Source organism: Xyrauchen texanus, chromosome 20 (genome assembly GCF_025860055.1).
Source record: "Xyrauchen texanus isolate HMW12.3.18 chromosome 20, RBS_HiC_50CHRs, whole genome shotgun sequence".
NCBI lineage: Eukaryota > Metazoa > Chordata > Actinopteri > Cypriniformes > Catostomidae > Xyrauchen > Xyrauchen texanus.
Genome location: NC_068295.1, coordinates 24554567 through 24580038, shown reverse-complemented (window position 1 = coordinate 24580038; position 25472 = coordinate 24554567). Strand labels below are relative to the sequence as shown.

The 25472-nt window shown below is 38.5% G+C and overlaps 1 protein-coding gene across 2 annotated transcripts in view; it reads left to right on the top strand.

Annotated features, from left to right (window-relative positions):
- Positions 1-1167: 1167 nt before the first annotated feature.
- zswim8 (zinc finger, SWIM-type containing 8) overlaps positions 1168-25472 on the top strand; it is a 69065-nt gene continuing 44760 nt past the window's right edge. The window contains exons 1-9 of one of the 2 annotated variants that reach the window (XM_052150514.1): positions 1168-2249; positions 2344-2825; positions 12083-12236; positions 12862-12956; positions 17076-17248; positions 23330-23437; positions 23913-23994; positions 24096-24216; positions 24638-24839. In XM_052150514.1, coding sequence (XP_052006474.1) covers positions 2648-2825; positions 12083-12236; positions 12862-12956; positions 17076-17248; positions 23330-23437; positions 23913-23994; positions 24096-24216; positions 24638-24839 — 1113 coding nt within the window. In that variant the 5' untranslated portion in view covers positions 1168-2249; positions 2344-2647. Of the gene's footprint in view, positions 2826-12082; positions 12237-12861; positions 12957-17075; positions 17249-23329; positions 23438-23912; positions 23995-24095; positions 24217-24637; positions 24840-25472 lie in introns of both variants that reach the window. The other variant, XM_052150515.1, reaches the window with a different exon arrangement.

Below are 25472 nucleotides of genomic sequence, written 5' to 3'. Positions count from 1 at the left end.
GGGCAGGGAGGAGACTTTATAGTAAAAAAAATACTTAAACATTGCTTTGTTTCTCACCCACACATACTGTATCATATCTCTTCTGAAGACATAGATTAAACCACTGGAGTTTTATGGATGAATTTTATGCTGCCTTTATGTGACTTTTGGAGCTTTAAAGTTTTGGCCACAATTAACTTGCATTGAAAGGACTTATAGAGGTGAGATATTCTAAAAATCTTTGTGTTCAGCAGAAGAAAGAAATTCATACACATCTGGGATGGCATGAGGGTGAGTAAATGATGAGAGCACTTTCATTTTTGGGTGAACTATCCCTTTAACTCTGCTATGTATAAATTAGTTTATGTTATGCCAAAGCAAATGTACTTGATTTGCCATTTACCAAACTACTGTTTAAAATGTAACCATTCAGCTTTAATAGGTCTTAAACGTTCATACTCCTCATTAATTTTAATTAAATATTTCCCATTTATCTTTAATTCGTAATAGGTACACCATTTAAAACAAATATCGATTTAATTTTATGGAAATTTGTCATACAACTGAAATGTGTAAATCTTAAAAATAGATTTTTTATTTTTTTTTGCATAGATAAACAATTTAATCAGAACTGCATACTCAGGAATGTCAAATTGGCTCCAACATGTAATGGAAACCGTAAGGTAAACTGATTTGAATGTCTGTCCTTCTATGCCTCTTATTTTCGTCTTCTAGGAATGATGATGAGGATGTACAAATTAACTAGCAATGTATAGCGTAATGTTAAAGCATCATGATGTTAATAATTTCCAACATTGTGCTTGTATGTTCAAAATCCATGTCTGCATTGGTGAAATTAGCTACATTGGAACATATTAAATAAAAACATGAAACTTACAGAAACTCTGGTTTGAATTGCTCAAAGAAGCTCTATCCAGGCTACCCACGGCAATCTGTTGCACAACAAATCATGCATTCGTTTGTTGATGAAGGTCCAAAAGCCCATATTACATTACAAATGTATAAGTAAATTACAGAACTACTTAAATATGAACAAATTAATACATGATTTAGTGTGCATTAAGAAGTCCTTTGAAAAGACTGGTGTTTGTCTGGCTTTAATGTCGAGCGGAAGTGCGGATCAGCTGATGCTGGAGAGCCATCTTCATTCTCCCGAGCAGAGAACAGGAGGGGGACAGGACAGAGAGAACAGGGGGCTCTCGATTCCAAATTGTCGGCTTTAGGAAGACGTTGGATCCAGAGAGCGGTGACTGCCGGGAGTTCGTCGTGGGGATTGAGAGAGGAATTTATAAACGGAAAACTAGACAAGAACCGGCCGGTTGCACGACAAGACGAGTGGATGACAAGCTTTTACATACAAAGGACAAGAATATGCCATTCTTGATGTGGCATAAAGAACATTAAATATGTTTGCCTTGGATGGACGTCTGGCCTGGTCGAGCGGTCAGATCTGCAGTTTGCTTGTCTGACTTTTCTATGAAGAGACATTGAGACACAATGCTGCGATAAAAGCACTGGTCACTTGTTTGTTTTGGATAAGAAGTGGCTCGAAAAGATTCGGAGTAGGGACCAAGGCTTTCGTGCCAAAACATTGAAACGGCGTTATTCCCTCAGGTTGTATATAAGTACACGGCACAGGTCGTGTCTGCGGGTGATGTCAGCTTATTTGGTCGTGTTTGTGATTTCGAGCTAGCCGGAAAGCTAGCACGTTAACCAACTAGCTTCTCGGAGTTAGCTGAGCTACCTCGAACAGTGGGGGTCGAAATAAAATAATTGCAACTGGGTTGTTTTGGGTTCAAATGTGTTAACTACTGTGATACGGTCTCATTTAAAAGAAATAAACCCACTGAGTTTCACCAGGTTTATTTAGGGACCCGTTATCCTTCTCTTGTTTTGTTAGCCGTGGAGCTGCTGTGGGACTCGATACCCAGCTGATAGGACAAACAGAGGAGAGGAGGTTTAAATTAGAATTAGAGTAAAAATGAAGAACTTATGCCTCACAAAACCCCCGAAACTTCACTAACATATGTTTACATGCAAGTGAGGGACTACAGCTCGTGCTGTCAGATAACACAGCTTGCTATGTAGTTTTTGAACTTGAGAAAAGCAAGACTACTGGAGAGTTGGTTGTTTTGAGGGGGCTTATTTATTTTATTATTTCATACCTCATCCAGAAGTCCAACCATCTTTGGAGTGTTTTTGTCCCTTGAGTCAGCATTGGGAAGGAACTCGTAGTCACATTTAACTATGTAAGAGACCACTTATTTGACACAAGAGATATATTTGATAACACTGTGTTAATTGAACGTTTAAATATGGGTTGTCACTTTTCTCACAAACTAGACCTCTGAACATCTCCAACAAAAGAATAAGAGCACATTTTCACTCAAACCATGGATGAACTCCACTTGTGACCGCAGCGATTTGCAAGTGCTCCATTCTGACATATTTTTGAAAGAAAGAGTGATTTTCTTGTGGGACTACTCCGAGCTCCTTTGCACGCTTTGGTTGGTTTAGCTTGAGCTTCCCCTCCCCCTGCTGTAACTTGCCTGAGTGCAAGTGTCACTCTGTCAAAACAACAAAAGCAAATAAGAACATTTAGCTTAAAGGCTTCAGGTCTCCGTGATATCCGCACACAGCGAATGTAATGGAACTGATGTTCGCTGAGTGGGAAGACGGAGAGAGGTTCTCCTTCGAAGACTCGGACCGTTTTGAGGAAGACTCTCTTTGCTCATTCATATCAGAGGCAGAAAGTCTGTGCCAGAACTGGAGAGGATGGAGGAAACAGTCTGCCGGTCCAAATTCACCCACTGTGAAGATTAAAGGTAATACAAAGACCTCACTTGTGAGTTGTGAAGTGGTTTGTGTGCTGTCATTTAATGCGATCACACCGCGCCTTGGCTTGACTGCACCTTTGACCTTAAGAGTGTATACTTAACTATGGATGACACTGTCACGTGACTTTTCCTGTTCTAAGCTTCCAAGTCAAAACATACCCCCTTCATAACCCTATTGTGATCCTTGGTTAAAACTTGGACTAAAACACTTCCCACCAAGTCTGTAAACTAGAAATACAGAAAAATATCATTTTAAATTGTGGTTTCACTTTTCTATTGATCTCTTTGTTACTTAAATTGAACATTATAGTACGTAAAATCGATATTCTTCAATACAAGTTAAACTCAATGGACAGCATTTGTGGCATAATGTTAATTACCACAAAAATTCATTTCGACTTGTGCCTTTTCTTTAAAAACAGCAAAAGTCTTTGTTAGACGGAGGCACTTACAGTGGAAGTTAATGGGGCCAATCCGTAAACATCGAAATACTCAGTTTCAAAAGTAAAGCCACAATATGTGTGTTAACGGTTTTAGTGTAAAAGTGCTTACTAACCTTTTCTGTGTAAAGTTATGTCCATTTATGGGTTATCAACATTTCTCATACCAAAGACACTCAAATTTGATGAGCCCTATGCAAGGGACCCCCTGTGTAAGAAAAGTAGTAAACATAATATTATAAAGACCTCTTATTTGCTAAATGTAAAAATTGCATTTTATATTGTCATTGTACTAAAGCCAAAATAAATGGTTTCAATTATTATCTGGAAAATATTTACTTACTGTTATTAAGTTGAGAGTGTATCTTATGTTGGAGTGATACTATGTTTATGATGTTAGACATTTATAGCCAAAGACAAACATTTTCAATTTAATGTAAAAAATAATATGTTATAATAATATGTAAATAGTGCTGTCAGTCGATAAATGTATTTGATCGCAATTAATCGCATAATTTTTTGTAGTATGTTGCGATTAATCACAGATTTTAAAAGTTGAATAAATATTCTTGTTAAAATATTTTTTCCCATCATAGGAAAGAAAACAAAACGATATGTAGCAATGTAATGCTTTATTAACATTTTCAAACAAAGCGTTCAAAGATATAAAGACAATGCACTAAAGAATCACCTACTAAGATTAAATGTTTCCCAAAGTCTAAGTAGGAGTTTGAAAAAACTAGTTGCATATTCCCCCCACATAGGTTGCATATTCATTGCAGTGGGCATTAAATCTCTTAAACTGTCATCCTCCACAATATTAATCTGCCGGTAGACTGTGGCAATCCGCTTTATCACAGCAATTGTGAAGCTGCGTTCATGATTTGTGTCAGGGCGTCAACCCAAGCATCTTGCGCAGCTTTAAACTCACCATGAAAAGTCCTTTCAAACAAAAATGTCTCATTCTGCATTTTCGTGATAGTTAAGATTTGGTGTGCTTCTGTGTTAATTAAAACGTGTCTTACATAGGCTGGAAAATACTTGATTTCTATCACAAATCACATCTGTGTTTGTTTTGTACATCAAATAGTGTTAAGATGTCCTTTCTCCATTTTATCACTGACAGGGAAGCGCTATTTTTAATTTTTTTTCCTCCCCAATTTGGAATACCCAATGCGCTCTTTAAGTCCTCATGGTGGTGGAGGTGGCTTCTCAGTTGCCTCCATGCCTGAAACCGTCAATCCACGCATCTTATCATGTGGCTTGTTGAAGCGCGTAAACGTGGAGACGTAGCGCGTGTGGAGACCCACACTATTCTCAGCGGCATCCACGCACAACTCTCCACGTGACCCACCAATTGCGAGAACCACACATTATAGCGACCATGAGGAGGTTAACCCATGAGAATCTACTCTCCGAGCTACCCAGGCCCCTGATTCTTTTATTTACTGAGATAACCTCCACGGCTCTATCATAGGAGAGAACGTAATGGTCAACTAGCATGTAATGCTATTTTATGCTAAGCTTGTAGGTTCTACTTGTTAGAAAGGCTCTGGTGCTGTGGCGTGTTTGTGAGTGTAATGACTCTGGGCGAACACATTACAAAGGTTCCACCCTTCACACCAGTCTTTTTGTTGTATTAATGGAAAATGTGTTAATTGCGATTAAGAAAAATTAATGCGTTACACTTTAATAAATTGCATGGATTAGCGTGTTAATTCTGACCGCTCTAATAAAACATTTATTTTATTGTGAAAAGCACTAATCGAATAAATTTCTAAAAGTTTACAAAAAAGCAATAAATATTGTTTCAAAGTAGCTTTACAGAGAATTGTGAATTACAACCCAAAAAATAAACATATTATAATATATATATAATCATATGCAAAATATTTTTTATGTTTTTTTATTTCTTACTATGGCTGTCAATACAATAAAATAGTTGTGATTAATCTAAGGATTTCTAAACGAAACTGTAATAATGACAAAAAATGTCAAAATGTTTACACTTAAAATAAAAAAAAAAATAAATAAAAAAATGATTTTTTGGGCACCCCCTAGTGGCCCACTGCACAGAGGGCCTGTGTAGCTCAGCGATTATTGACTCTGACTACCACCCCTGGAGTCGCGAGTTCGAATCCAGGATGTGCTGAGTGACTCCAGCCAGGTCTCCTAAGCTACCAAATTGGCCCGGTTGCTAGGGAGGGTAGCGTCACATGGGGGGGTAACCTCCTCGTGGTCTATAATGTGTGGTTCTCGCTCTTGGTGGGGCACATGGCGAGTTGTGCGTGGATGACGCAGAGAATAGTGTGGGCCTCCACATGTGCTATGCGCAACAAGCCATGTGATAAAATGCGTGGATTGACTGTCTTGGACATGGAAGAAACTGAGATTTGTCCTCCGCCACCTGGATTGAGGCGTCACTACACCACCACAAGGACTTTGAGCTCACTGGGAATTGGGCATTCCAAATTGGGGAGAAAAGAGGAGAGAAGAAAAGGAGGGACAAGTCGAAATTATTTTTTGTGGTAATCAACATTATGCCACAAATGCTGTCAATTGAGCTTAACTTGTATTGAACCTGGAATATTCCCTTTAATTCTTCAAGACTGATTTATGTCTAACTAAGACTAAAAGCATAGTCATTGTAGCACAACTTTCTGACTTATAAATGTGTTTATATAACAGTTAGATGGCAGTTCAGTTATTTAGTCAGGCTCTTGACTACTTATGCTACTAAAACTACTGGCCACCAATGGCCCTATGCTGTGCATGTGTAAAGTTGCAGATTTGTGTGGTGAGTGTTGTGGGGGTTGGGGGGGGGGGGGTTGGGGTAGAGTATAGCAGAGGTTTGTAAGAAGAGCTTTGTCTTGTGCAAAAAAAAAAAAACATTTGATCAATCTGCTTAATGCTGCGTGATCTTGCACATCCCAGTTTGAGACACCAAATCCCATTGGTTTTTTTATCCGGATCAGTTCTAAAAGTAAATCGGAGGTATTTCACGTGCCCAAAGCCGTTTTCTTGCCGCTGGAACAGAGAATGCGTTCACTCAGACGTGGCTGTGTATATAGCTCACTGTGAGCTGGGTGTCTTTGTTCTCTGGTTGTCAGACAGTAGGGTTAGGAGCAGTGGCACGGCAGACCTTGCTTGAGAGGTTGTTTCACCTATTCACTGGCTAACAAAAGACAAAGCCGTCTAGCAGCTTATGTTAACTCTTCCTCTATTGGTCACCATGGTGTAGTCAGCCAAATCTGGCTAAGAGTGTACCACCTGATTCATTGGGATCTATCACACACTCACTAACATTTAATTGTTGCTGAGCAGCAGTTTGTTGGTAGTAGCTTACCTTTAATGATTCACATGTCCCCAGTGTGGTTTTTGTCTCTGACACCCACTGTCTGTGTAACGTATTATTTTAGCTTCTTGTGGTCTGTTTAATCTGTCACCAAGGTAGTTTACCGTCTCATCTTTTTTTAAACTGGCTGTTGATTATATGAGTGTCTGATAATGGTGTAGTGTTGTTCAAGTATTTAATAGGGATCAAGATTTTTACAGCTAATACCAATCACTGATCTTTCTGTCACCATATCGACCGATACCGATCCAAATACAGATAATTTCACCTTTTCGAATTTTTCAGGTCTCTGTCATAACTGGCTATATGTTAGCTTTCTGCACGCTAACTATTAATTGAATTTCCCTCTTCCCAGTAATATCACTTTGCCTAGTTTCTGCTGACAAAAAGTTTTTTTAATAAGACATTAAAACAAGTAATATTTGCCAAAATATTCACTATATTAAGATAGATAGCACTATATAAAAAAACATGAAGCTTTGTGTCAAACTGAAGGCAAAATTATAACCTATTAGTTCAATTGAACTTAATGTGACATTTCTGACATTGTTTCATATAATATTATTATTTCTCATTTTATTTTGGCATTATATTTAATAGGGCTACATTATATTGTGGTATTTTAATATTGTATAAATAATTATTACCTTTTATACATTTCTTTCCTGCCTTTTCATTTAGTTGGATGATTGTATTTATAGTTTTCACTTGATGCTGTTTGAACTTTAATGAGGGAAACACACGCTTTCTCATTTACATTTACATTTATTCATTTGGCAGACGCTTTTATCCAAAGCAACTTACAAAAGAGGAGGAACATCAGCGAATCTTCTTAGGGAGACAGTGGTACAAACAGTGCCATATTACAAAGTTTCACTATCATCATAATAGTATACAAAACAGATTTAAGTGCAACAAGAAATGTAAATAATTTTTTATTTTTATTTTATTTTTTTAAAAAAAAATTTTTTAGTGACCGGTTAAGTGCTTTTGGAAAAGATGTGTTTTTAGCCGTTTTTTGAAGATGGAGAGTGAGTTAGCTTCCCGGATTGAGTTGGGAAGGTCATTCCACCGCCGTGGTATGATGAAATTGAAAGTCCGGGAAAGTGTTTTGGTGCCTCTTTGTTTTGGTACGACAAGGCGACGATCCTTAGCCGACCGCAGGCTTCTGGTGGGAACGTAGCATGAGATGAAGAGATGAAAGGAAAGCAGACACAGCATGTTTCTGGACTCTATGTGTTTTACTATTGTTAATGTCGTTTAATCAGGAGATATTTAATAAAGATGTTTGAGTTACGCCACATCTTGTAACTCCTGTTTTTACTGAGATGCCTATGACCGGCGGAGACCGAGAAGCTGTCGCCATGAACGATAATACATTTAACAGCTCGCGCTGTTTTCCCTTTGCCTTGTTGCATGTGAAACGCCACATAAACAGGACAGTACACAAACTTTTCATATTATCCATACATCACCCACTGCATCATCCTTAACTGCTGAATCAAGTTTGTTGTCTTACTACAATATGCCAGTATTCCCCACACTCCGATAGCCATGACAGTGCTGCTCAAGTCTGTTTGAGTAAGGAATGCTGCCTTTATCTGCTTTTTGAACTTTCAAATTTGTGGGCACCATTCACTGGCATTGTATGGAACAAAAAAAGATGCAACAAATGTGAATTTTGAGTGACCGAGACTAACACACTGCCGAATGTTTCCTTTGTGTTCCATGGAAGAAAGAAAGTAATATGTCTTGGAACAACATGAAGGTGAAAAAATTACAGAATTGTCAATTTTTGGTGAACTATTTCTTTTAAGGGGTATGATCAAGCATGTTGTTGGGCATCAGTGCACTGTCTCAGCAAATGTAATGTGAGATCTAGCCTTAAGTTGACTTAAGAGTGCAGTAGACTACAATGACATTGCCCCAAGATATGTTATGATAATGACCTCCTGATGTTGGTGTTCATTTCAGATGGAGCTTGGTAACATCTAATGAGATGTGTATGTGTCAGTTTAGCCCTGAAGTTTATTACCGAAAATAACGTTAGGTTATATGTCTGATAATTTACTCCATTGAAAAAAGAGATTTGTAGAATTGCAAGCACTGTAGCAACATGACAGCAGTCAGCCCATCACTTGGGAGCAATCTTCCATTAGGGATTTATTTTCCTCTCCTTGCTTCCCCTTATGTGAATGAAAGCTGCCTCTAAAACCTGTGGCTAAATTCACTTTTAGGCTTTAGGCACAAATATCCTGAAGTTGCTCTTGAAGGACTGTTTTTCATAGCTTGCAGCTTGGCAACTATTATCTTTGTCTGTAGAAAAGTGGTGTCCTGAATCCAGGAACCTGCAGGAGACTGGAACCCCCATCTCTCACTGGACAGTGTTTAGTCCCTGTTGGCAGCTGTCCTGTTTTCTCTATTCAGCCTTAAATGTGTTTGAACAGTCTAGCTTTGGAACAAAATAGGTTTCCTGAGGTCTTAAACCTAATTTTTAATTCTAAGGCCTTCTCTCCACATCTGAAATTGATTGTTTGAACTGTTTTTTTGGTGTGCGTTTGATGTCAAATAAACTAAAAAATCAAACATAAAAAAGAAATGTCCTTTCATTTTCAACTGCTTTTATTTTCAGCAAACTTAATGTGTAAATATTTGTATGAACATTCAACAAATAAGATATAAACTGAACAAGTTTCTCATACATGTGACTAACAGAAATGGAATAATTGTGTCCCTGAACAAAGCAGGGTCAAAAGTAACAGTCAGTATCTGGTGTGGCCACCAGCTGCATTTAAGTACTGCAGTGCATCTCCTCCTCATAGACTGAGAAGATGTTACCCCACTCTTCCACCAAGGCACTTGCAAATTCCCAGACATTTCTGGGGGAATGGTTTATATTCTCAAAGCTCTTTACACTGTGAACTCTTTCACCCATTCACACACACACAATCGCACACCAATGACTGCAGAGCTGCCATGCAACGCTAGCCTGTCATTGGGAGCAACTTGGGGTTTCATGTCTTGCCCAAGGACACCTCGGCATGTGGAGTCATGTGGGCCGGGAATGTAAGCGCCAACCCGCTCTACCACCTTAGCCACATCCCCCCCAATATTTCATATGGCCCTAGCCCTCACCCTCCGATCCAGCAGGTCACAGACGTGCTCAAAGATATTGAGATCCGGGCTCTTTGCTGGCCATAGCAGAGCACTGACATTCCTGTCTTGCAGGAGAACGCAAACAGCGAGCAGTATGGCTGGTGCCATTGTCATGCTGGAGGGTCATGTCAGGATGAGCCTACAGGAAGGGTACCACATGAGGGAGGAGAATGTATTCCCTGTAACGCACAGTGTTGAAATTGCCTGCAATGACAACAAGCTCAGTCCGATGATGCTTTGTCACTCCACCCCAGACCATAACGGACCCTCCACCTCCAGATTACAGGCCTCTGTGTAACGGTCATTACTTCGACGATAAATGCAAGTTTGACCATCACCCCGGTGCGACATAACCGAGACTCGTCAGTGAAGAGCACTTTTTGCCAGTCCTGTCTGGTCCAGCGAAGGTGGGTTTGTGCCCATAGGCGACGTTGTTGCCGGCGATGTCTGGTAAGGACCTGCCTTACAACAGGCCTACAAGCCCTCAGTCCAGCCTCTCTCAGCCTATTGCGGTCAGTCTGAGCACTGATGGAGGGATTGTGCGGTCCTGGTGTAACTTGGGCAGTAGTTGTCCCGCAGGTGTGATATGTACAGATCCTGTGCAGATGTTTTTACACGTGGTCTGCCACTGCGAGGACGATCAGCTGTCTCCCTGTAGTGCTGTCTTCGGCGTCTCACAGTACGAACATTGCACTTTATTGCCCTGGCCACATCTGCAGTCCTGATGCCTCCATGCAGCATGCCTAATGCACATTCATGCAGATGAGCAGGGACCTTGGGCATCTTTCTTTTGTTGTTTTTCCAGAGTCAGTAGAAAGGTCTCTTTAGTGTCCTAAGTTTTATAACTGTGACCTTAATTGCCTGCCATCTGTTAGCTGTTAGTGTCTCATCAACCGTTCTACAGGTGTATGTTCATTAATTGTTTATAGTTCATTGAACAAGCATGGAAAACTTTGTTTAAACCCTTAAAAAATAATGATCTGTAAAGTTATTTAGATTTTTACAAAATTATCTTTAAAATTCTGTGTCCCAAAAAAGGGACATTTCTTTTTTGCTGAGTTTAACTTAAACACATTGAGTGGCTTGTAAATGTATTGCTACTTTTCCACTTTGTCCAACGGTTCTCGATGCGAAACCGTGCCATTTCGTGCTGATCCGGGGCAGATGGCATAATAAATAAGTCAGTGGGCTATGGCGTGAGAGGTACCATTGGAGCAAGTGCGCTATGAAGGATTATTGCAAATTTCAGTTTTTAGGACTGCTTTTTTCCTTGTTTTTACTCTGCTAAAGCACATAAAAGACACATCCATGTCGCAAAAAGAGAAAACGGTTTACCATTACCATCATTTGCTGGTTCTGCATGCCACTGGACATGTACACACAGGATGGTAAAAGTTCCCAGACTTGGCTAAAAATGAAATTGTATTGACAAAATATAGGCCAATACGAGTAATATAATGATAGAGTTTTAATGAGCTAGCAAATGTAATCTACCTCCCTGACCTAAAGGTATGTAGAAAAATGTATTTACTAGTTACGCCATCATCATAAAATCATTGAAATTCACCAAACATGTGCTACCTTTTTAAAAATGAAATTGCATTAACATCACCATAGTAAACTTTGCCTGCTACCCAGAAAAAAATTAGCTGCTTTGGCAAATTGACAATCGTGTGTCGGCATATATTGAAGCAATTGTACCACTATGGTTGAGCATGGTTAAAGTAATGTTTCGGGTTCAATATAAGTTAAGTTCAATCTACAGCATTTGTGGCATAATGTTAATTACCAGAACAAAATAATTTTTGTTTTTCTTCAAAAAAAAGGAAATATGAAGCTTATTAAAGCCCTAACATGAATTCTTTTGTTAAAATGTTGTATTATTTGAGCTGTAAAGTTGTTTAAATCATTGGATCATATGGTTGTTTTAGGGTTAACATCATTATAGCAACAAAGTTGTAAAATTAGATAAAACTTTACACAGAAAAGGTTAGAAACCTATAAAATCATGTTAACTTGCATATTGCTTGTGTTGTGGCTATACCTATAAAACAGTGGGTTTTTTAATGTTTATGGATTGGCCCCAAAAATTATTTGATCTTTATTTTAAACATACTGATCTAGTTGCCTTTGAGTGATATTTCTGGTAAATCTTATTTCAGATTAAGATTTTATTTGGGGCATTTGAATTTCTTCCATTGATTATTTCAATGTAGTTGCTTTTCAATGTAGTTCACCTGCAGCCACAACCGCATCAAGCACAAGCAAATAGTCTGATTGCATTCCTTTCATAGATGGACAAGTCATCCCACTGGTGGAGCTGTCAGCCAAGCAGGTGGCATTCCATATTCCATTTGAGGTTGTGGAAAAGGTCTATCCTCCTGTTCCTGAGCAGCTACAGTTAAGAATCGCCTACTGGAGCTTCCCAGAGAATGAAGAGGACATCAGGTGAAACCTTACAGCCTTTATAACAGCTTTGTGTGTGTGCAGGAACTATATTATCATCTGTGGTTTTTAAAATTGTGTATACATTTATAGTGAGTGGAAGTGGACAACCTAGGGTATTACAGAAATATCTTGACTCTAGGAACCTATTTTGTCTGTGACCAGTAGCAATGTCGATTTCAGTTAGGATCAAATTCTATTAAATTTGTCAGAACTTAATATCTTATTAGTTAACTTTTAAAGGAATATTTTAGGTTCAAACTAGTTTAGCTCAATCGACAGCATATGTTGATTACCACAAAACATTTTTTTGACTTTATCTTGTGGCTATACTTTTGAAACGTTGACTATTTTAATGTTTATGGATTGGCCCCATTCACTTCCATCTCACAGGAATCCAGATTTTATTTATTTATTTTAAAGAAAAGGAGTTTTTGATAATTAACATTGTGTCACCAATGCTGTCGAATGAGTTTTACTTGTATTGGACCCGGAACATTCCTTAAAGCTTCATTTTGAAATCTCAACATTGCCAGAGTATCGTTTAAGTTTACAAAATTACAAGATGACCTGTTGAATACTTAAATTACTGCTCTTATTAATCAATTTCTCCTCCCTGTCTTTTCAGATTATACTCATGTTTGGCTAATGGTAGCCCTGATGAGTTTCAGCGTGGTGAGCAGCTCTATAGGGTGAGAGCTGTGAAAGACCCTCTGCAGATAGGTGAGTAACCAAAGACTTCCAACACATCCACCAAAAGCATTTACCATGACCAAACATGTACATCATCTAGTTATAAGTGATGCGATTTGAAAATCATCATCATCATCATTCATAAAATTGTATCCCAGGGGACCTGGATAGCTCAGTGAGTAAACATGCTGACTACCACTCAAGTCACAAGTTTGAATCCAGGGTGTGCTGAGTTACTCCAGCCAGGTCTCCTAAGCAACCAAATTGGCCCGGTTGTTAGGGAGGGTAGAGTCACATGGGGTAACCTCCTCATGGTTCCTATAATGTGATTCGCTCTTGGTGGGGCATGTGGTGAGATGTGCGTGGATGCAGCCTCCACACATGCTAGGTCTCAACAAGCCACATGATACGATGTGTGAATTGACCGTCTCAGATGCTGAGGCAACTGAGATTCATCCTCTGCCAATTGGATTGAGGCGAGTCACTACCCTACCATGAGGACTTGGAGGGCATTGGGAATTCCAAATTGGGGAGAAAAAAAAAACAATTGGATCCCACTTGTTTTTGTGCCGAGACGCATTAGTTTACCTACATACCTGTAAGTCATCACTGTTAACTCATGCTTACTAATGTTTCAACTCATCTGACCCCTTAAGTGCTTGTCTTTGGCTCTGGTTTACTTGATACTTGTTCAATGCCAAGTCTTCAAATATCCTGTGATAAATGTGTGCGCGCGCGCGCGCGCAAGTCTTTTGAACACAGGCTATGTGAATGAATGCTGTTGTTGGAGGCAGTGCGCCGTATAGTAGCAGAGGCACATCATGATGCAGCTGGCCTGAGCTTGACCCAGCCCGTGCACACATCCACACACCCTCTAGGATTCGTCGTGAATTTCCATTCAGAGTGTTTATACTACACTTTAGAGTCAAGCCAACTCTTTTAAAAGGCTACACCATCACTTTGAGCTGTGTCAGATTTGTGATATATCTTGCTGCTGATTAATTGGACCATTTTATGATTTGTCATCGAGATTTCCTTCTTCCATCAATACTAAAATGGATCATTACTAAACTCTATCTAACATTTTCAGTTTTCTTGTAAATATTGTGTTAGTGTTAATTTCATTTCAGCCATTTTCTGTTTGTCTCATTTGTCATCTTGAAATTGTTTTAAATGGCCATCAGCCACCATGCTCTCTAGATATCGGCATTGGCCATAAAAACAAAACAAAAAATAACATCATTCATTAATCAGGATATACAGGTATATTGTTTAGTGATTTGAGTTTATAAATATGAAGTGCGTCAACAAAGTACACTAACCTAAAGGATTATTAGGAACACCTGTTCAATTTCTCATTAATGCAATTATCTAATCAACCAATCACATGGCAGTTGCTTCAATGCATTTAGGGGTGTGGTCCTGGTCAAGACAATCTCCTGAACTCCAAACTGAATGTCAGAATGGGAAAGAAAGGTGATTTAAGCAATTTTGAGCGTGGCATGGTTGTTGGTGCCAGACAGGCCGGTCTGAGTATTTCACAATCTGCTCAGTTACTGGGATTTTCACGTACAACCATTTCTAGGGTTTACAAAGAATGGTGTGAAAAGGGCAGTCCTGTGGGCGAAAATGCCTTGTTGATGCTAGAGGTCAGAGGAGAATGGGCCGACTGATTCAAGCTGATAGAAGAGCAACTTTGCCTGAAATAACCACTCGTTACAACCGAGGTATGCAGCAAAGCATTTGTGAAGCCACAACACGCACAACCTTGAGGCAGATGGGCTACAACAGCAGAACACCCCACCGGGTACAACTCATCTCAAATACAAATAGGAAAAAGAGGCTACAATTTGCAAGAGCTCACCAAAATTGGACAGTTGAAGACTGGAAAAATGTTGCCTGGTCTGATGAGTCTCGATTTCTGTTGAGACATTCAGATGGTAGAGTCAGAATTTGGCCTAAACAGAATGAGAACATGGATCCATCATGCCTTGTTACCACTGTGCAGGCTGGTGGTGGTGTAATGGTGTGGGGGATGTTTTCTTGGCACACTTTAGGCCCCTTAGTGCCAATTGGGCATAGTTTAAATGCCACGGCCTACCTGAGCATTGTTTCTGACCATGTCCATCCCTTTATGGCCACCATGTACCCATCCTCTGATGGCTACTTCCAGCAGGATAATGCACCATGTCACAAAGCTCGAATCATTTCAAATTGGTTTCTTGAACATGACAATGAGTTCACTGTACTAAAATGGCCCCCACAGTCACCAGATCTCAACCCAATAGAGCATCTTTGGGATGTGGTGGAACGGGAGCTTGGTGCCCTGGATGTGCATCCCACAAATCTCCATCAACTGCAAGATGCTATCCTATCAATATGGGCCAACATTTCTAAAGAATGCTTTCAGCACCTTGTTGAATCAATGCCAGGTAGAATTAAGGCAGTTCTGAAGGCGAAAGGGGGTCAAACACAGTATTAGTATGGTGTTCCTAATAATCCTTTAGGTGAGTGTATATCACCATGGGCTGTTCAAGTAGATCTTGCCATTCAATAAGGTTAAACTAAAAATTGTTTGTTTCTCAGAAGCAAATTATATATTTTTGGTTGCATTGTAACCACACTAGTACTTAGTTACTCTGTTTTATGTGGGGTTTCACTCCCTGCTTGTAGATTTGTTTTTTTTAGGGGATTGTGGTCAATTTTATGAATTTTAAGAGTTCTAAATGGCCTGGCCAATCAGTGGCCATCTACTAAAATTATCTCATAACTTTCTCTATCACTCCAGTACAGCTGAGACAGAAAACACAGAACAGCTGCACCTAAAAAGGAAGTGCTTCCAAAGTTGTTCCCTTTGCACTTTGTTTAACCTCATAATGAGAATGTAATGCTTAAAAGACTACGCCCTAAGGATCAGCCTGTACCCAACATGCTCAAAACTCCCTGGTTGTTGTTACAAGATATATTAGTCTATTAAACAAACTTTACCTACAGGTGTTTCAGCATATGTTAAGTAGACTCATTCAATCACTTAATTGTTTATTTTGCATGTGAGCTGAATTCTAACTATACCACTCAGGAACATCAGGTTTACCGTCTTTAATGGTGTAGTTGATTCCAAAATGAACATTGTCTTTATTTACTCACCCCTATGTTGTTCCAAACCCATATGACTTCTGTGGATCACAAAAGATGTTAAGCTGAACGTATGGAAAAATATCAAATGAAAGTACATGGTGACATAAGGGTTTGTAATGACATAAGGGTGAGTAAATGAAGAGATTTCCTTTTTGTATAACTGTCCATTTATTCTGTCATTACATAAAACTGATTACAACCCAGTGACATTTACGGTCATTGTGTGCTTGCTGGCCCAGTCAGCTGTTCATAAATTTAAGGAAGACACCGTTTAAAAAAAAAGATGTATTTATTTAACAGGATATTTATGAAATTCTTTGGGTCTTTTATTTTAGATGTCTGACAGGACACTGCAGGTTAGGAATAAAAGAGAAGAGGGATGCCACGGAGAGGTAGAGTGAAAGAAATAGAGGCAGCGTAGTAAAATTGGCCTAAGGAGGCCCATTTAATTTGGAACTGCAGCTATAAGCTGAAACCACTCTCTGCCCCTCCTCTGCTCTTACTGGTCAGAGGAGCTCTGGCCGCTGTCCAGTTGGTAAAAGTTCTTAGCCAACTCCCACACTCGACTTTCCACAAGCACTTTTTCTCTCTATTCTGCCTCTCTCAAATGTCTTTCATTTCCTGTATGTTCTGTGTACAGAGCAATACCTATTAAATCATATAATCTTACAAAAGTCAGCCTTTTAAACAATAAGGTTGCCCCTAGATTTTAAAGACCACCTCATATCACGTAAAGACGTATTTTTGTAGGCTCCCATTTCTTTGATTAAAAATGCAAACATACTGTAGATTGGTTTATTTTAAAAGGACATGCCAGTAAAATTGACCTTTTGGCAGAACAATCTGTCTAAAAACGAAGCAAAAATGTAGTCCTATTAAGGGGCATTTTTTTACCACCAGTAATTCTCCAAACCCCTAGGAATTTTTAGTCTTAGTGTAAGGGTAGTGTGAACTGTTTTTGTGATGAAATGTGTAAACAAACTGACAGGCTTCTTTTGTTCTCTTTAACAGGTTTCCACCTCAGCGCCACAGTAGTGTCGCCTCAGGCTGGCCAATCAAAAGGAGCCTACAATGTGGCCGTAATGTTTGACCGCTGCCGCATCACGTCCTGCAGCTGTACGTGCGGTGCGGGTGCCAAATGGTGTGCCCATGTTGTGGCCCTCTGTCTCTTCAGAATTCACAATGTAAGGGATTTTGGATGAGAGAAGTATTCTCCAATATTTTCCATATTTGCACATGTAAACGTACTGAATGATAGCACTTAAGTGATAATCAATCTACAGTGGGTTTTTGCGTAGTTGAGCTACAGTCTGTATGCCTGTCCATTTATTCATGGCACAATGCATTATTGAATATTTAAACTATGTCAGCTAAGGAATTGTGTTGGGGCATTTGTGTGCATAACGCTGAGGCCAAATGTGGTTGGATTAACCTGTATATGGTGGGCGAAGCCGAGCTACAATCGTATTATCTAGGTCTGTTAGTCCGACTTTGCAAAAATCAGACTTTTACAATTTCAGTCAGAGTAAAGTGCTTGCATGACATTTTTAAAAGACGAAGTAAAAGTTTGGTATAACGGAAATTGAATTTTGAAAACATGTAAATGTACTGATGGAAATGGCCACTGTGTCAATTCTGGGGCAAACCAGGGAGCTTAAAATGAATAAAATAAAAAAAAAACACACACCTGACTTTATTCTGTCCATAAGTAAATTAAACTCTTAATATTATTGTAATTTTAAGTTTTAATATGTCTGTTGATGAACAAACACTACTAACCCATTTGCACCACTTTTACAGTTAATCCTCTAAGGTTGAAAGAATGAAAGCATTGAAAAATGACTACTTCGGGCAATGATTCTCACCATGTCTCAAAACAATATATACCCAAGCATTTTAATATGCACAATGGCCTGCCTCTGATGGACATATCTGTGGGGTAGATTTCACATACAGCACATGTGTGATCCATCTCTATGGTTCATCTATCTGTGCACAGTCACCGTGGGCGTGAGAGCACTGAGAAGCTTTTGATTAGGTTTGAAGACTCCCTGTGGGTCAGGAGGGTGGAGGGAAGGATCTGCACTGTTGTGATATCCCCCCCTCATAGGAAGGCCTGCCTCAGTTAGATAGACCCTGCAGCACAGACAGTGGGTGGCATTTAGCATTTGCATGTAGCCTGTGTGTTCTGTTTGCCGTTAGGTAAAATTTTAACAAATGTATTTGGCATAAACTATGGTTATGTCGTCTGTACATGCACCTGCTGTTGACTGTACTAAAAGAGTATCACAAAGCAGTCGTCCTGCACATGTGTTTGACACGCATCTGTATGGGGTTTTGGTCAAAAGAGTATACTTTGAAAGGCTGAGCACAAGACATTAGCCTATATGCAAACTTGCATGTTAACCGTGAGGAAATTAGGGCTAGCCCTAATTTAACGCAGGGTTTTCACAGTCATTGAAAACCTGGAAATACCATGGAACTATTAAATCGTTTTTTTCCAATTCTGGAAGAGTCATTGATGATAAATTTATAATGAACTGATAAAATACTAAAAGTTATGGGAATTTGTAATTTATATATATTTTAGAATGAATAAATATTTTGTTTATGCTCTGCTCTACACAAGAGCAATATCTACCCAATTAAATGTTTTAGAGTAAAAATGTTCACCAAAAACAGTGAGAGATTTCATTTGTGAGTGAATCATTCTTTTGAGTAGTTTTTTTTTTTTTTAAATAAATCATCACACCAGTTTACAAATTGAAATGAGGTTTGAATCAAAATTGTTTTTTTAAATCCTTATCCAGTATTCGCAAATGGAATGGTCTGGAATAAAAAAAAAATGAATAGTCATGGAATAATCATAGTTAAAGGTTATAGTTGTCTCTTATGTTAAACAATCTCTTGGCAAATGGCTTTGAAAAAGTATCAATCTTATTCCCCCAAAATTTACTGCCATTGTGCAGTAATGTCTATTGCAAAAGGTTCTTGTGTTTAACCTGCTATTGCAAGTAGAATACTGCTATAAGATTCTTTGTGACCATTATCAGCCAGACACTGGTATTTAAGTGTGCGTGCAGTAATTAATTGACACCTATGATTTGAGTGCCTTGATATCTAGCAATAGTATCACTTCATTCTTTGCTTTGTGTGCTGAGGCTGGTGTCTGAGGTGGTGGTTGCCTATTGTTCCCTTACATCAGCTTGAATTTGAAATTCTTGGGGCTTGACATTTAGCCCACCTACTTAACAGTATCACAGAGCAAGTCAGAGTCTCAAAATAAAATGCATTCCTGCCTCAGCACTACTGCATTTTATTTTTTTAAAATAGCCTAATCTATCCTAGTTGTATATGACAAAGATAAAGACCTGACACTGAACTTTGTGGAAACAAACTCAAACAGATATTGATACTACTGGATTATGATATGTATTATCTATAGAGGTGTATATTTATGTGTGTCAGTCATTAGACCTCTCTATCTGCATCTTTGCTGTGCCCTTTTAACTTTTTGAGTGGGCTTGTGTGGTTTTCACATCTAGTGAGCTGCGAGACTGTCCTCACAGCTCAATTTGCATCGACGCATCCCACCAGCTTAATTGCGCTGGTCAACTGCTTTGACAACTTTTGCTGTAAACACTAGAAAGTATCCTTCTCATTACCATAATGAACATAATGTGCCCAAAACTGCTTTGGAATAGTGTCAAGGAAATTACTGGGTCATTTTTTATATTTATATATATATATATATATATATCAGAATGCTGTATATTCACATGTTTAATGGCATAATGTGTATCATTTTGGCAGATGCACATTTTACTTTTACTTTAATTGACATGTATTGAAATAACTTAAAGTAAAAATGCTTAGAATTTCACAGTACCTAGATATTGTTAGAAATGATCAGTGATAATGGTCATTTAGGATGTGTTTGGTGTGAAATGTCTGCAAATGGGTCATTTCTGATATTTAAGATGGAATTATGTGGAAGTGATTCTTTCACATCTAATCCAGCATATAGTATGTTTTACTGGGGTGTTGACCAGGAATCTTAAGTGTTTCCGTCCTATTTATCCTACCCAGTGTAGAATTCCAGGTCCATTCTTCATCCATTGTCCTTTACTTCCCATTCTCTGGGACTCTTCATTAACGGTCTTGTTAAAGAGCCTTTATGAAAAGATTCATTTTCTCCCATTTTGAACGATCCTTCGAGTGGAATGCCCTTCAAGTAGGGCTGCAACTAACGATTATTTTGATAATCGATTAATCTAACGACTATTTGAGCGACTATTTCAACGATTAATCATTAGCACTTAACTGATTATTCAGCTTGTACCCTGACTTAAAAGGTTGTATTAAATGTGCTTACTAACAATAAAGGGGACAACATTTTAAAAGTACCTCTAAATGACACTGAATTAAAGGGATTTTTTTTTATTAACTGCAAAAAATCCTATTATCATCAAGTGTTTTTGTCTTGTTTTCCATTTTAAATTGTCTAAAAATCTTTAAAACAAATAAATTTACTTGTAGCAACTTGCTATCAATATTTAGACTTGCTTTAAGAAAATAATATATTTTTTTTTTTTTTTAAAATCCCCTTATCTCCCAATTTGGAATGCCTACTGTAATTCCCACTACTTGGTAGCTCTTCAATCCGTTTGGCTGAGGACAAGTCTCAGTTGCCTCCCTTTCTGAGACAGTCAATCCACGTATCTTATCACGTGGCTCATTATGCATGACACCGCTGAGGCTCCCAGCATGTGGAGGCTTCATGCTACTCTCTGTGACCCATGCACAATTTGCCACGCGCCCCATTGAGAGCAAGAACCACTAATCGAGGCCACGAGGATGTTACCCCATGTGACTCTACCCTCCCTAGCAACCAGGCCAATTTGGTTGCTTTGGAGTCCTGGCTGGATTCACTCAGCACTCCCTGGATTCGAACGACTCCATGTGTGCAAGTCCGCATCAGTAACTGCTGAGCTACCCAGCCCCCTAAGAGAATGTATCTTAAATATGAGTGTATTTTGTATACAAGTGTATTTTTTCACTTGGTTATACTTCTGCGAGTGCAGTAAAGACAAAATATACTTATATTCAAGATCTATTCTCTAAAAGCAAGTCTAAATATCTTGTATGCTGCTTCTCAGGTGAATGCATTTTTTTTAAGCATTTTTTTTTTATATTTAAAAATATTTTTAATATTCAACATTTTCAGATAACATGAAAACAAGCCAAAACAACACAAATCAAACATATAGTTCTGTAGTGTATAATGGGGCGAAGACCCTCTCTAACTTTTGTTCACTTCAATTAATGTTTAACTTGCATAAAAACAAACACTCTTATGAATAAAGTTGCATATTGCCAATTTTCTTCACTATAAGAAATGCACAGTGACTCCTATATTATGATTCAATAAGTCGCGAGCCATCACGTTTTAATCTAGCTGCAGCAAGCATGCGAACTTGAGGGATGAGCATTCCCGTGACAGAGTGTGCCTCCGCTGGGTGCAGTTTTAATCTCTCTCCCCTTTTGATCGGGACATTCATTCAACTCATATAAGAGGTGCTGACCACACAGAGAAATGCCAGTTTTATATGCCATATGTACATGATCTGCTTCTGTATTATTTGAACTTTTAAATAAGCTATAACTCTTTAAATTTAACTGCATTTAAGATGTAACGCTGGGGTGTTTCCTTTAAAGATCCTTGACAAGCAAGTTTTGCTTCAGTGGAGCTCTGGCTCCACTTATTCCACAATGAGAATGCTTCTGCATTTACTTAGTTTTGTATTATAATTCCCTCATACTTTGCGATCCAAACAGCATCAGGTGATGTAGAAAATTTAGATGCATCTGGCCTGTGAGCTGTGTAATTCTTCCTCTCCGGAGTCAGGCAAGAGCTTGTGTCATCATTAGAGTTTAATGTGATCTCATGTTACGTTAAATAAGATCAAACGACTTTTCAATAACGTAAATTTTAGTTGTCAGTTGTTTGGTTGTCGACATTGTCAATAACATCGACTAATTGTTTCAGCCCTACTTTCGAGGTCACAAAAATGCAGTTTGGAAAATGGTCCTTACTATTCGATCGGACAGCTGAACATTCTTAAACAAGTTTGGATTAAAAATGCAAACTAAATGTTTTTATTTCAAAGATGATAACTGGACCCCACTCACTGAATTAAAACATGTAATATTATGAGGTCAAGTGCCAACAATGTTACATACTAGTAATTTAAATATTTCTCATGGAAGAATGCCTGCTGTTTCAATTAGTATTTTAAGAAATATTAAGTTATATGCATTATGTACTGCAAAGTATTCAGTAAGTTGGAAGGTAGTGTTCCAGTCTGAACATAGCCTTGGTCTCTCAGACATGGCCAAAACATATCACTCTATATGCTCCTATATGATAACGGTTGTCACGATTATACGTTTCACTATTAAACGCAATACAAATTTCACGGTTAATTTAAACATAAGAATTTAGGTTCTATGTTTAAAAACGCTGAAATGTTATATTTACATGTGGCAAAAATATAATATACACTCACTGAGCACTCCTAATAAAGTGTGCAACGTGCTCTTTTACTCTTGCCCATATTATGCATAGTCAACATGTTTATATTAGGTGTTGTAAAGAGTATTTTTATAGAGTCTATTACCAGTTCTTTATAGTGGGGTGTCTGACAGACAATGGATTGTTTAATAAATTGTTGCAAAAGATAAAAACTTTTGGATGCCGTGGACTACATGTTGAGCACCCAAAATAATTTTACAGTTATGCACTCCAAGCACTCTGGTTACATTGAAGCACATCATTCTGCACCTGGGATGCGCATAAGCTATTTTGTGCCCTAAGTTTGGAGCGTCTTAATATATACCTACTATTTATTTATTGTATATTTATCAGTTTTTCTATTATTGAGCTGCGCTTAGTGTCCATATACATTATACCTTAGAAATGCATCTACTAACACATTCAACTGGTTAACACATAATGTTTTTCTCAGACGGTAGTCTAACCGTCAAAAACTCACACCATGGCATCTCTACACACAACCCCCACAGGACACTCTGGACTCTCTTTAATTAGAAACATTAGAAATGCACAGAATGTTTGTTAATGAGCAGTCTGCTCCAGGTTTACTTTGCACTCCTGAGTTTGAGTTAGATCACTGAAGTTTGATTTATTTATGTCAGACATCGAATTCAATTATCAGTGACTCTTGGTATGTGTTGTGCTATAGGCATCTGCGGTGTGTCTTCGAGCTCCTGTCTCAGAGTCCCTGTCCAGATTACAGCGAGATCAACTTCAAAAGTTTGCACAATACCTAATCAGTGAACTCCCACAACAGGTGAGGCATGCATACTTTATTTGTTGTCATAAATTTTAGAGAAGGGCTCATTGCTCATGGCTTCTCTGAGCTCTAATGTGTCTTCAAGGCTCTAAATAACAGTGATAAAGTGCACACAGTGGCCTCATTGTCCTTATAGGTGCAAATCAGTTATTTGTTGCTGGAATGGGTAATGTTACCAGGGTTCCACATGCTCTCTGAATTTTATTGGTCATTTAAGCCTTGGGGAGAGAGAGAGTGTAAGAATTTTTTGGCTTCTAAAATTTACTAGGTAGTTGAAAATGTCCTCATTTCATTACCTTCTTACCCCCACAGGCAGCGCTGAACACTTAAAATTGAAGGTGGATGAATTTCATCTCCTTTTCTTCTAGCCCTTTGTTGAGCTCAGAACAAAGACATTTGTTTCTGCTGATTTGCCTTGTGTGATATTTGATTTATATCGGGCTGTATTGTGATTCGCCGTTTTATATCACAGATCTTGCCGACTGCTCAGCGTCTCTTGGATGAGCTCCTTTCCTCTCAGTCTACCGCTATTAACACAGTGTGTGGAGCCCCAGGTATGCACTGACCTACAAACCACTCTCATTTAATTGTTTGTGAAGGCATTAGGTTTGGAATATTGTTACCTTGTCAAAAATAAATGTTTCTGGATTCACAGATCCTACTGCTGGCCCTTCAGCCTCTGACCAGAGCACTTGGTATTTAGATGAGTCCACCCTCAGTGACAACATCAAGAAGACCCTGCACAAGTTCTGTGGTCCGTCACCTGTTGTGTTTAGGTAAAAGCAGTCAGACTGGTATTACCCTGTCAACCTGTTACATTCTTTGATGCTGTTTTCATTCATACACTGCCATATTAATATAAAGTTATTTTAGGTATCACAGAAAAGCACTTCCATTATGGATTGTGGTGCGAAAGCATCATATTATTTCCATTTAAGATTCCTTTACATATTTAGTATTATTTTAGCAGCAACCTTTTAAATACCCCATTAAATAGCTTAACAAGCACAGTTCTCTGCCCTGTGTTGATGTAATTAAACTTTTATGGGGTATACTTGAAAACAGATGGCTTCCAACCTACCGGACGTAGACTAAAAGCCACAAAACACAAATTTTGATTTAACGGATCTTTATTCCATCACTGAGTCAAAAAGACCGAACTAACTGTTATCTCGGTATGTCTCTTGTCATTCTTAGTGATGTGAACTCCATGTACCTGTCGTCCACTGAGCCTCCGGCAGCTGCAGAATGGGCTTGTCTGCTGAGGCCCCTGCGAGGAAGAGAGCCAGAGGGCATCTGGAACCTTCTGTCCATCGTTAGAGAGATGTTTAAGAGGAGAGACAGTAACGCTGCACCCCTGTTAGAGATCCTTACTGAACAGTGTCTAACCCACGAGCAGGTACACGATCTCACTCAGACATGCTTTATACCCAGGGTGAGAGTTTCATGTGTGTATAGAAATTGCATCATCCCAATGTGATTGCAAACACTTGCGTGTCAACAACGTCTGACACAATGCTGTCCACATTCAAATCATAGACAAACTCATGACATAATTGCCAGCACCCTAAATTTTTAACTTGGTGGTATTGTATTGGGGTAGTTTAAGTAAAACATGTCAATTTTATTTAAAATAAATAAATAAATAAAATGTAATCAATATTTAAGGTTAAAATGATATGAATGTTTAAGAATGTATATTTTAGGGTCAGTTTTTCACTTAATTTAACTTCTTAATCGTTCACTTTAAATAGTCTAGCAGTGTGATAAATTTGTTTTTAAAAGTACATACATTCCATGTAGTCTCAATAATACTGCATGCATAATAGTTATGAAAGAATTGGCCAAATGCTTTTTAATGTAGATTTAGATGGATTCTAGCATGTCACACCACACGACATTCCAACTTCCCAACATTATTTTATGTTGACCCCATTCACTGTGCATTGACATCATGCTGTTACCTGGTTATTCACTGGGTGTTGAGATCAGTTTATTTAATTTTTATACTGGCATAATAGTATGTAATATG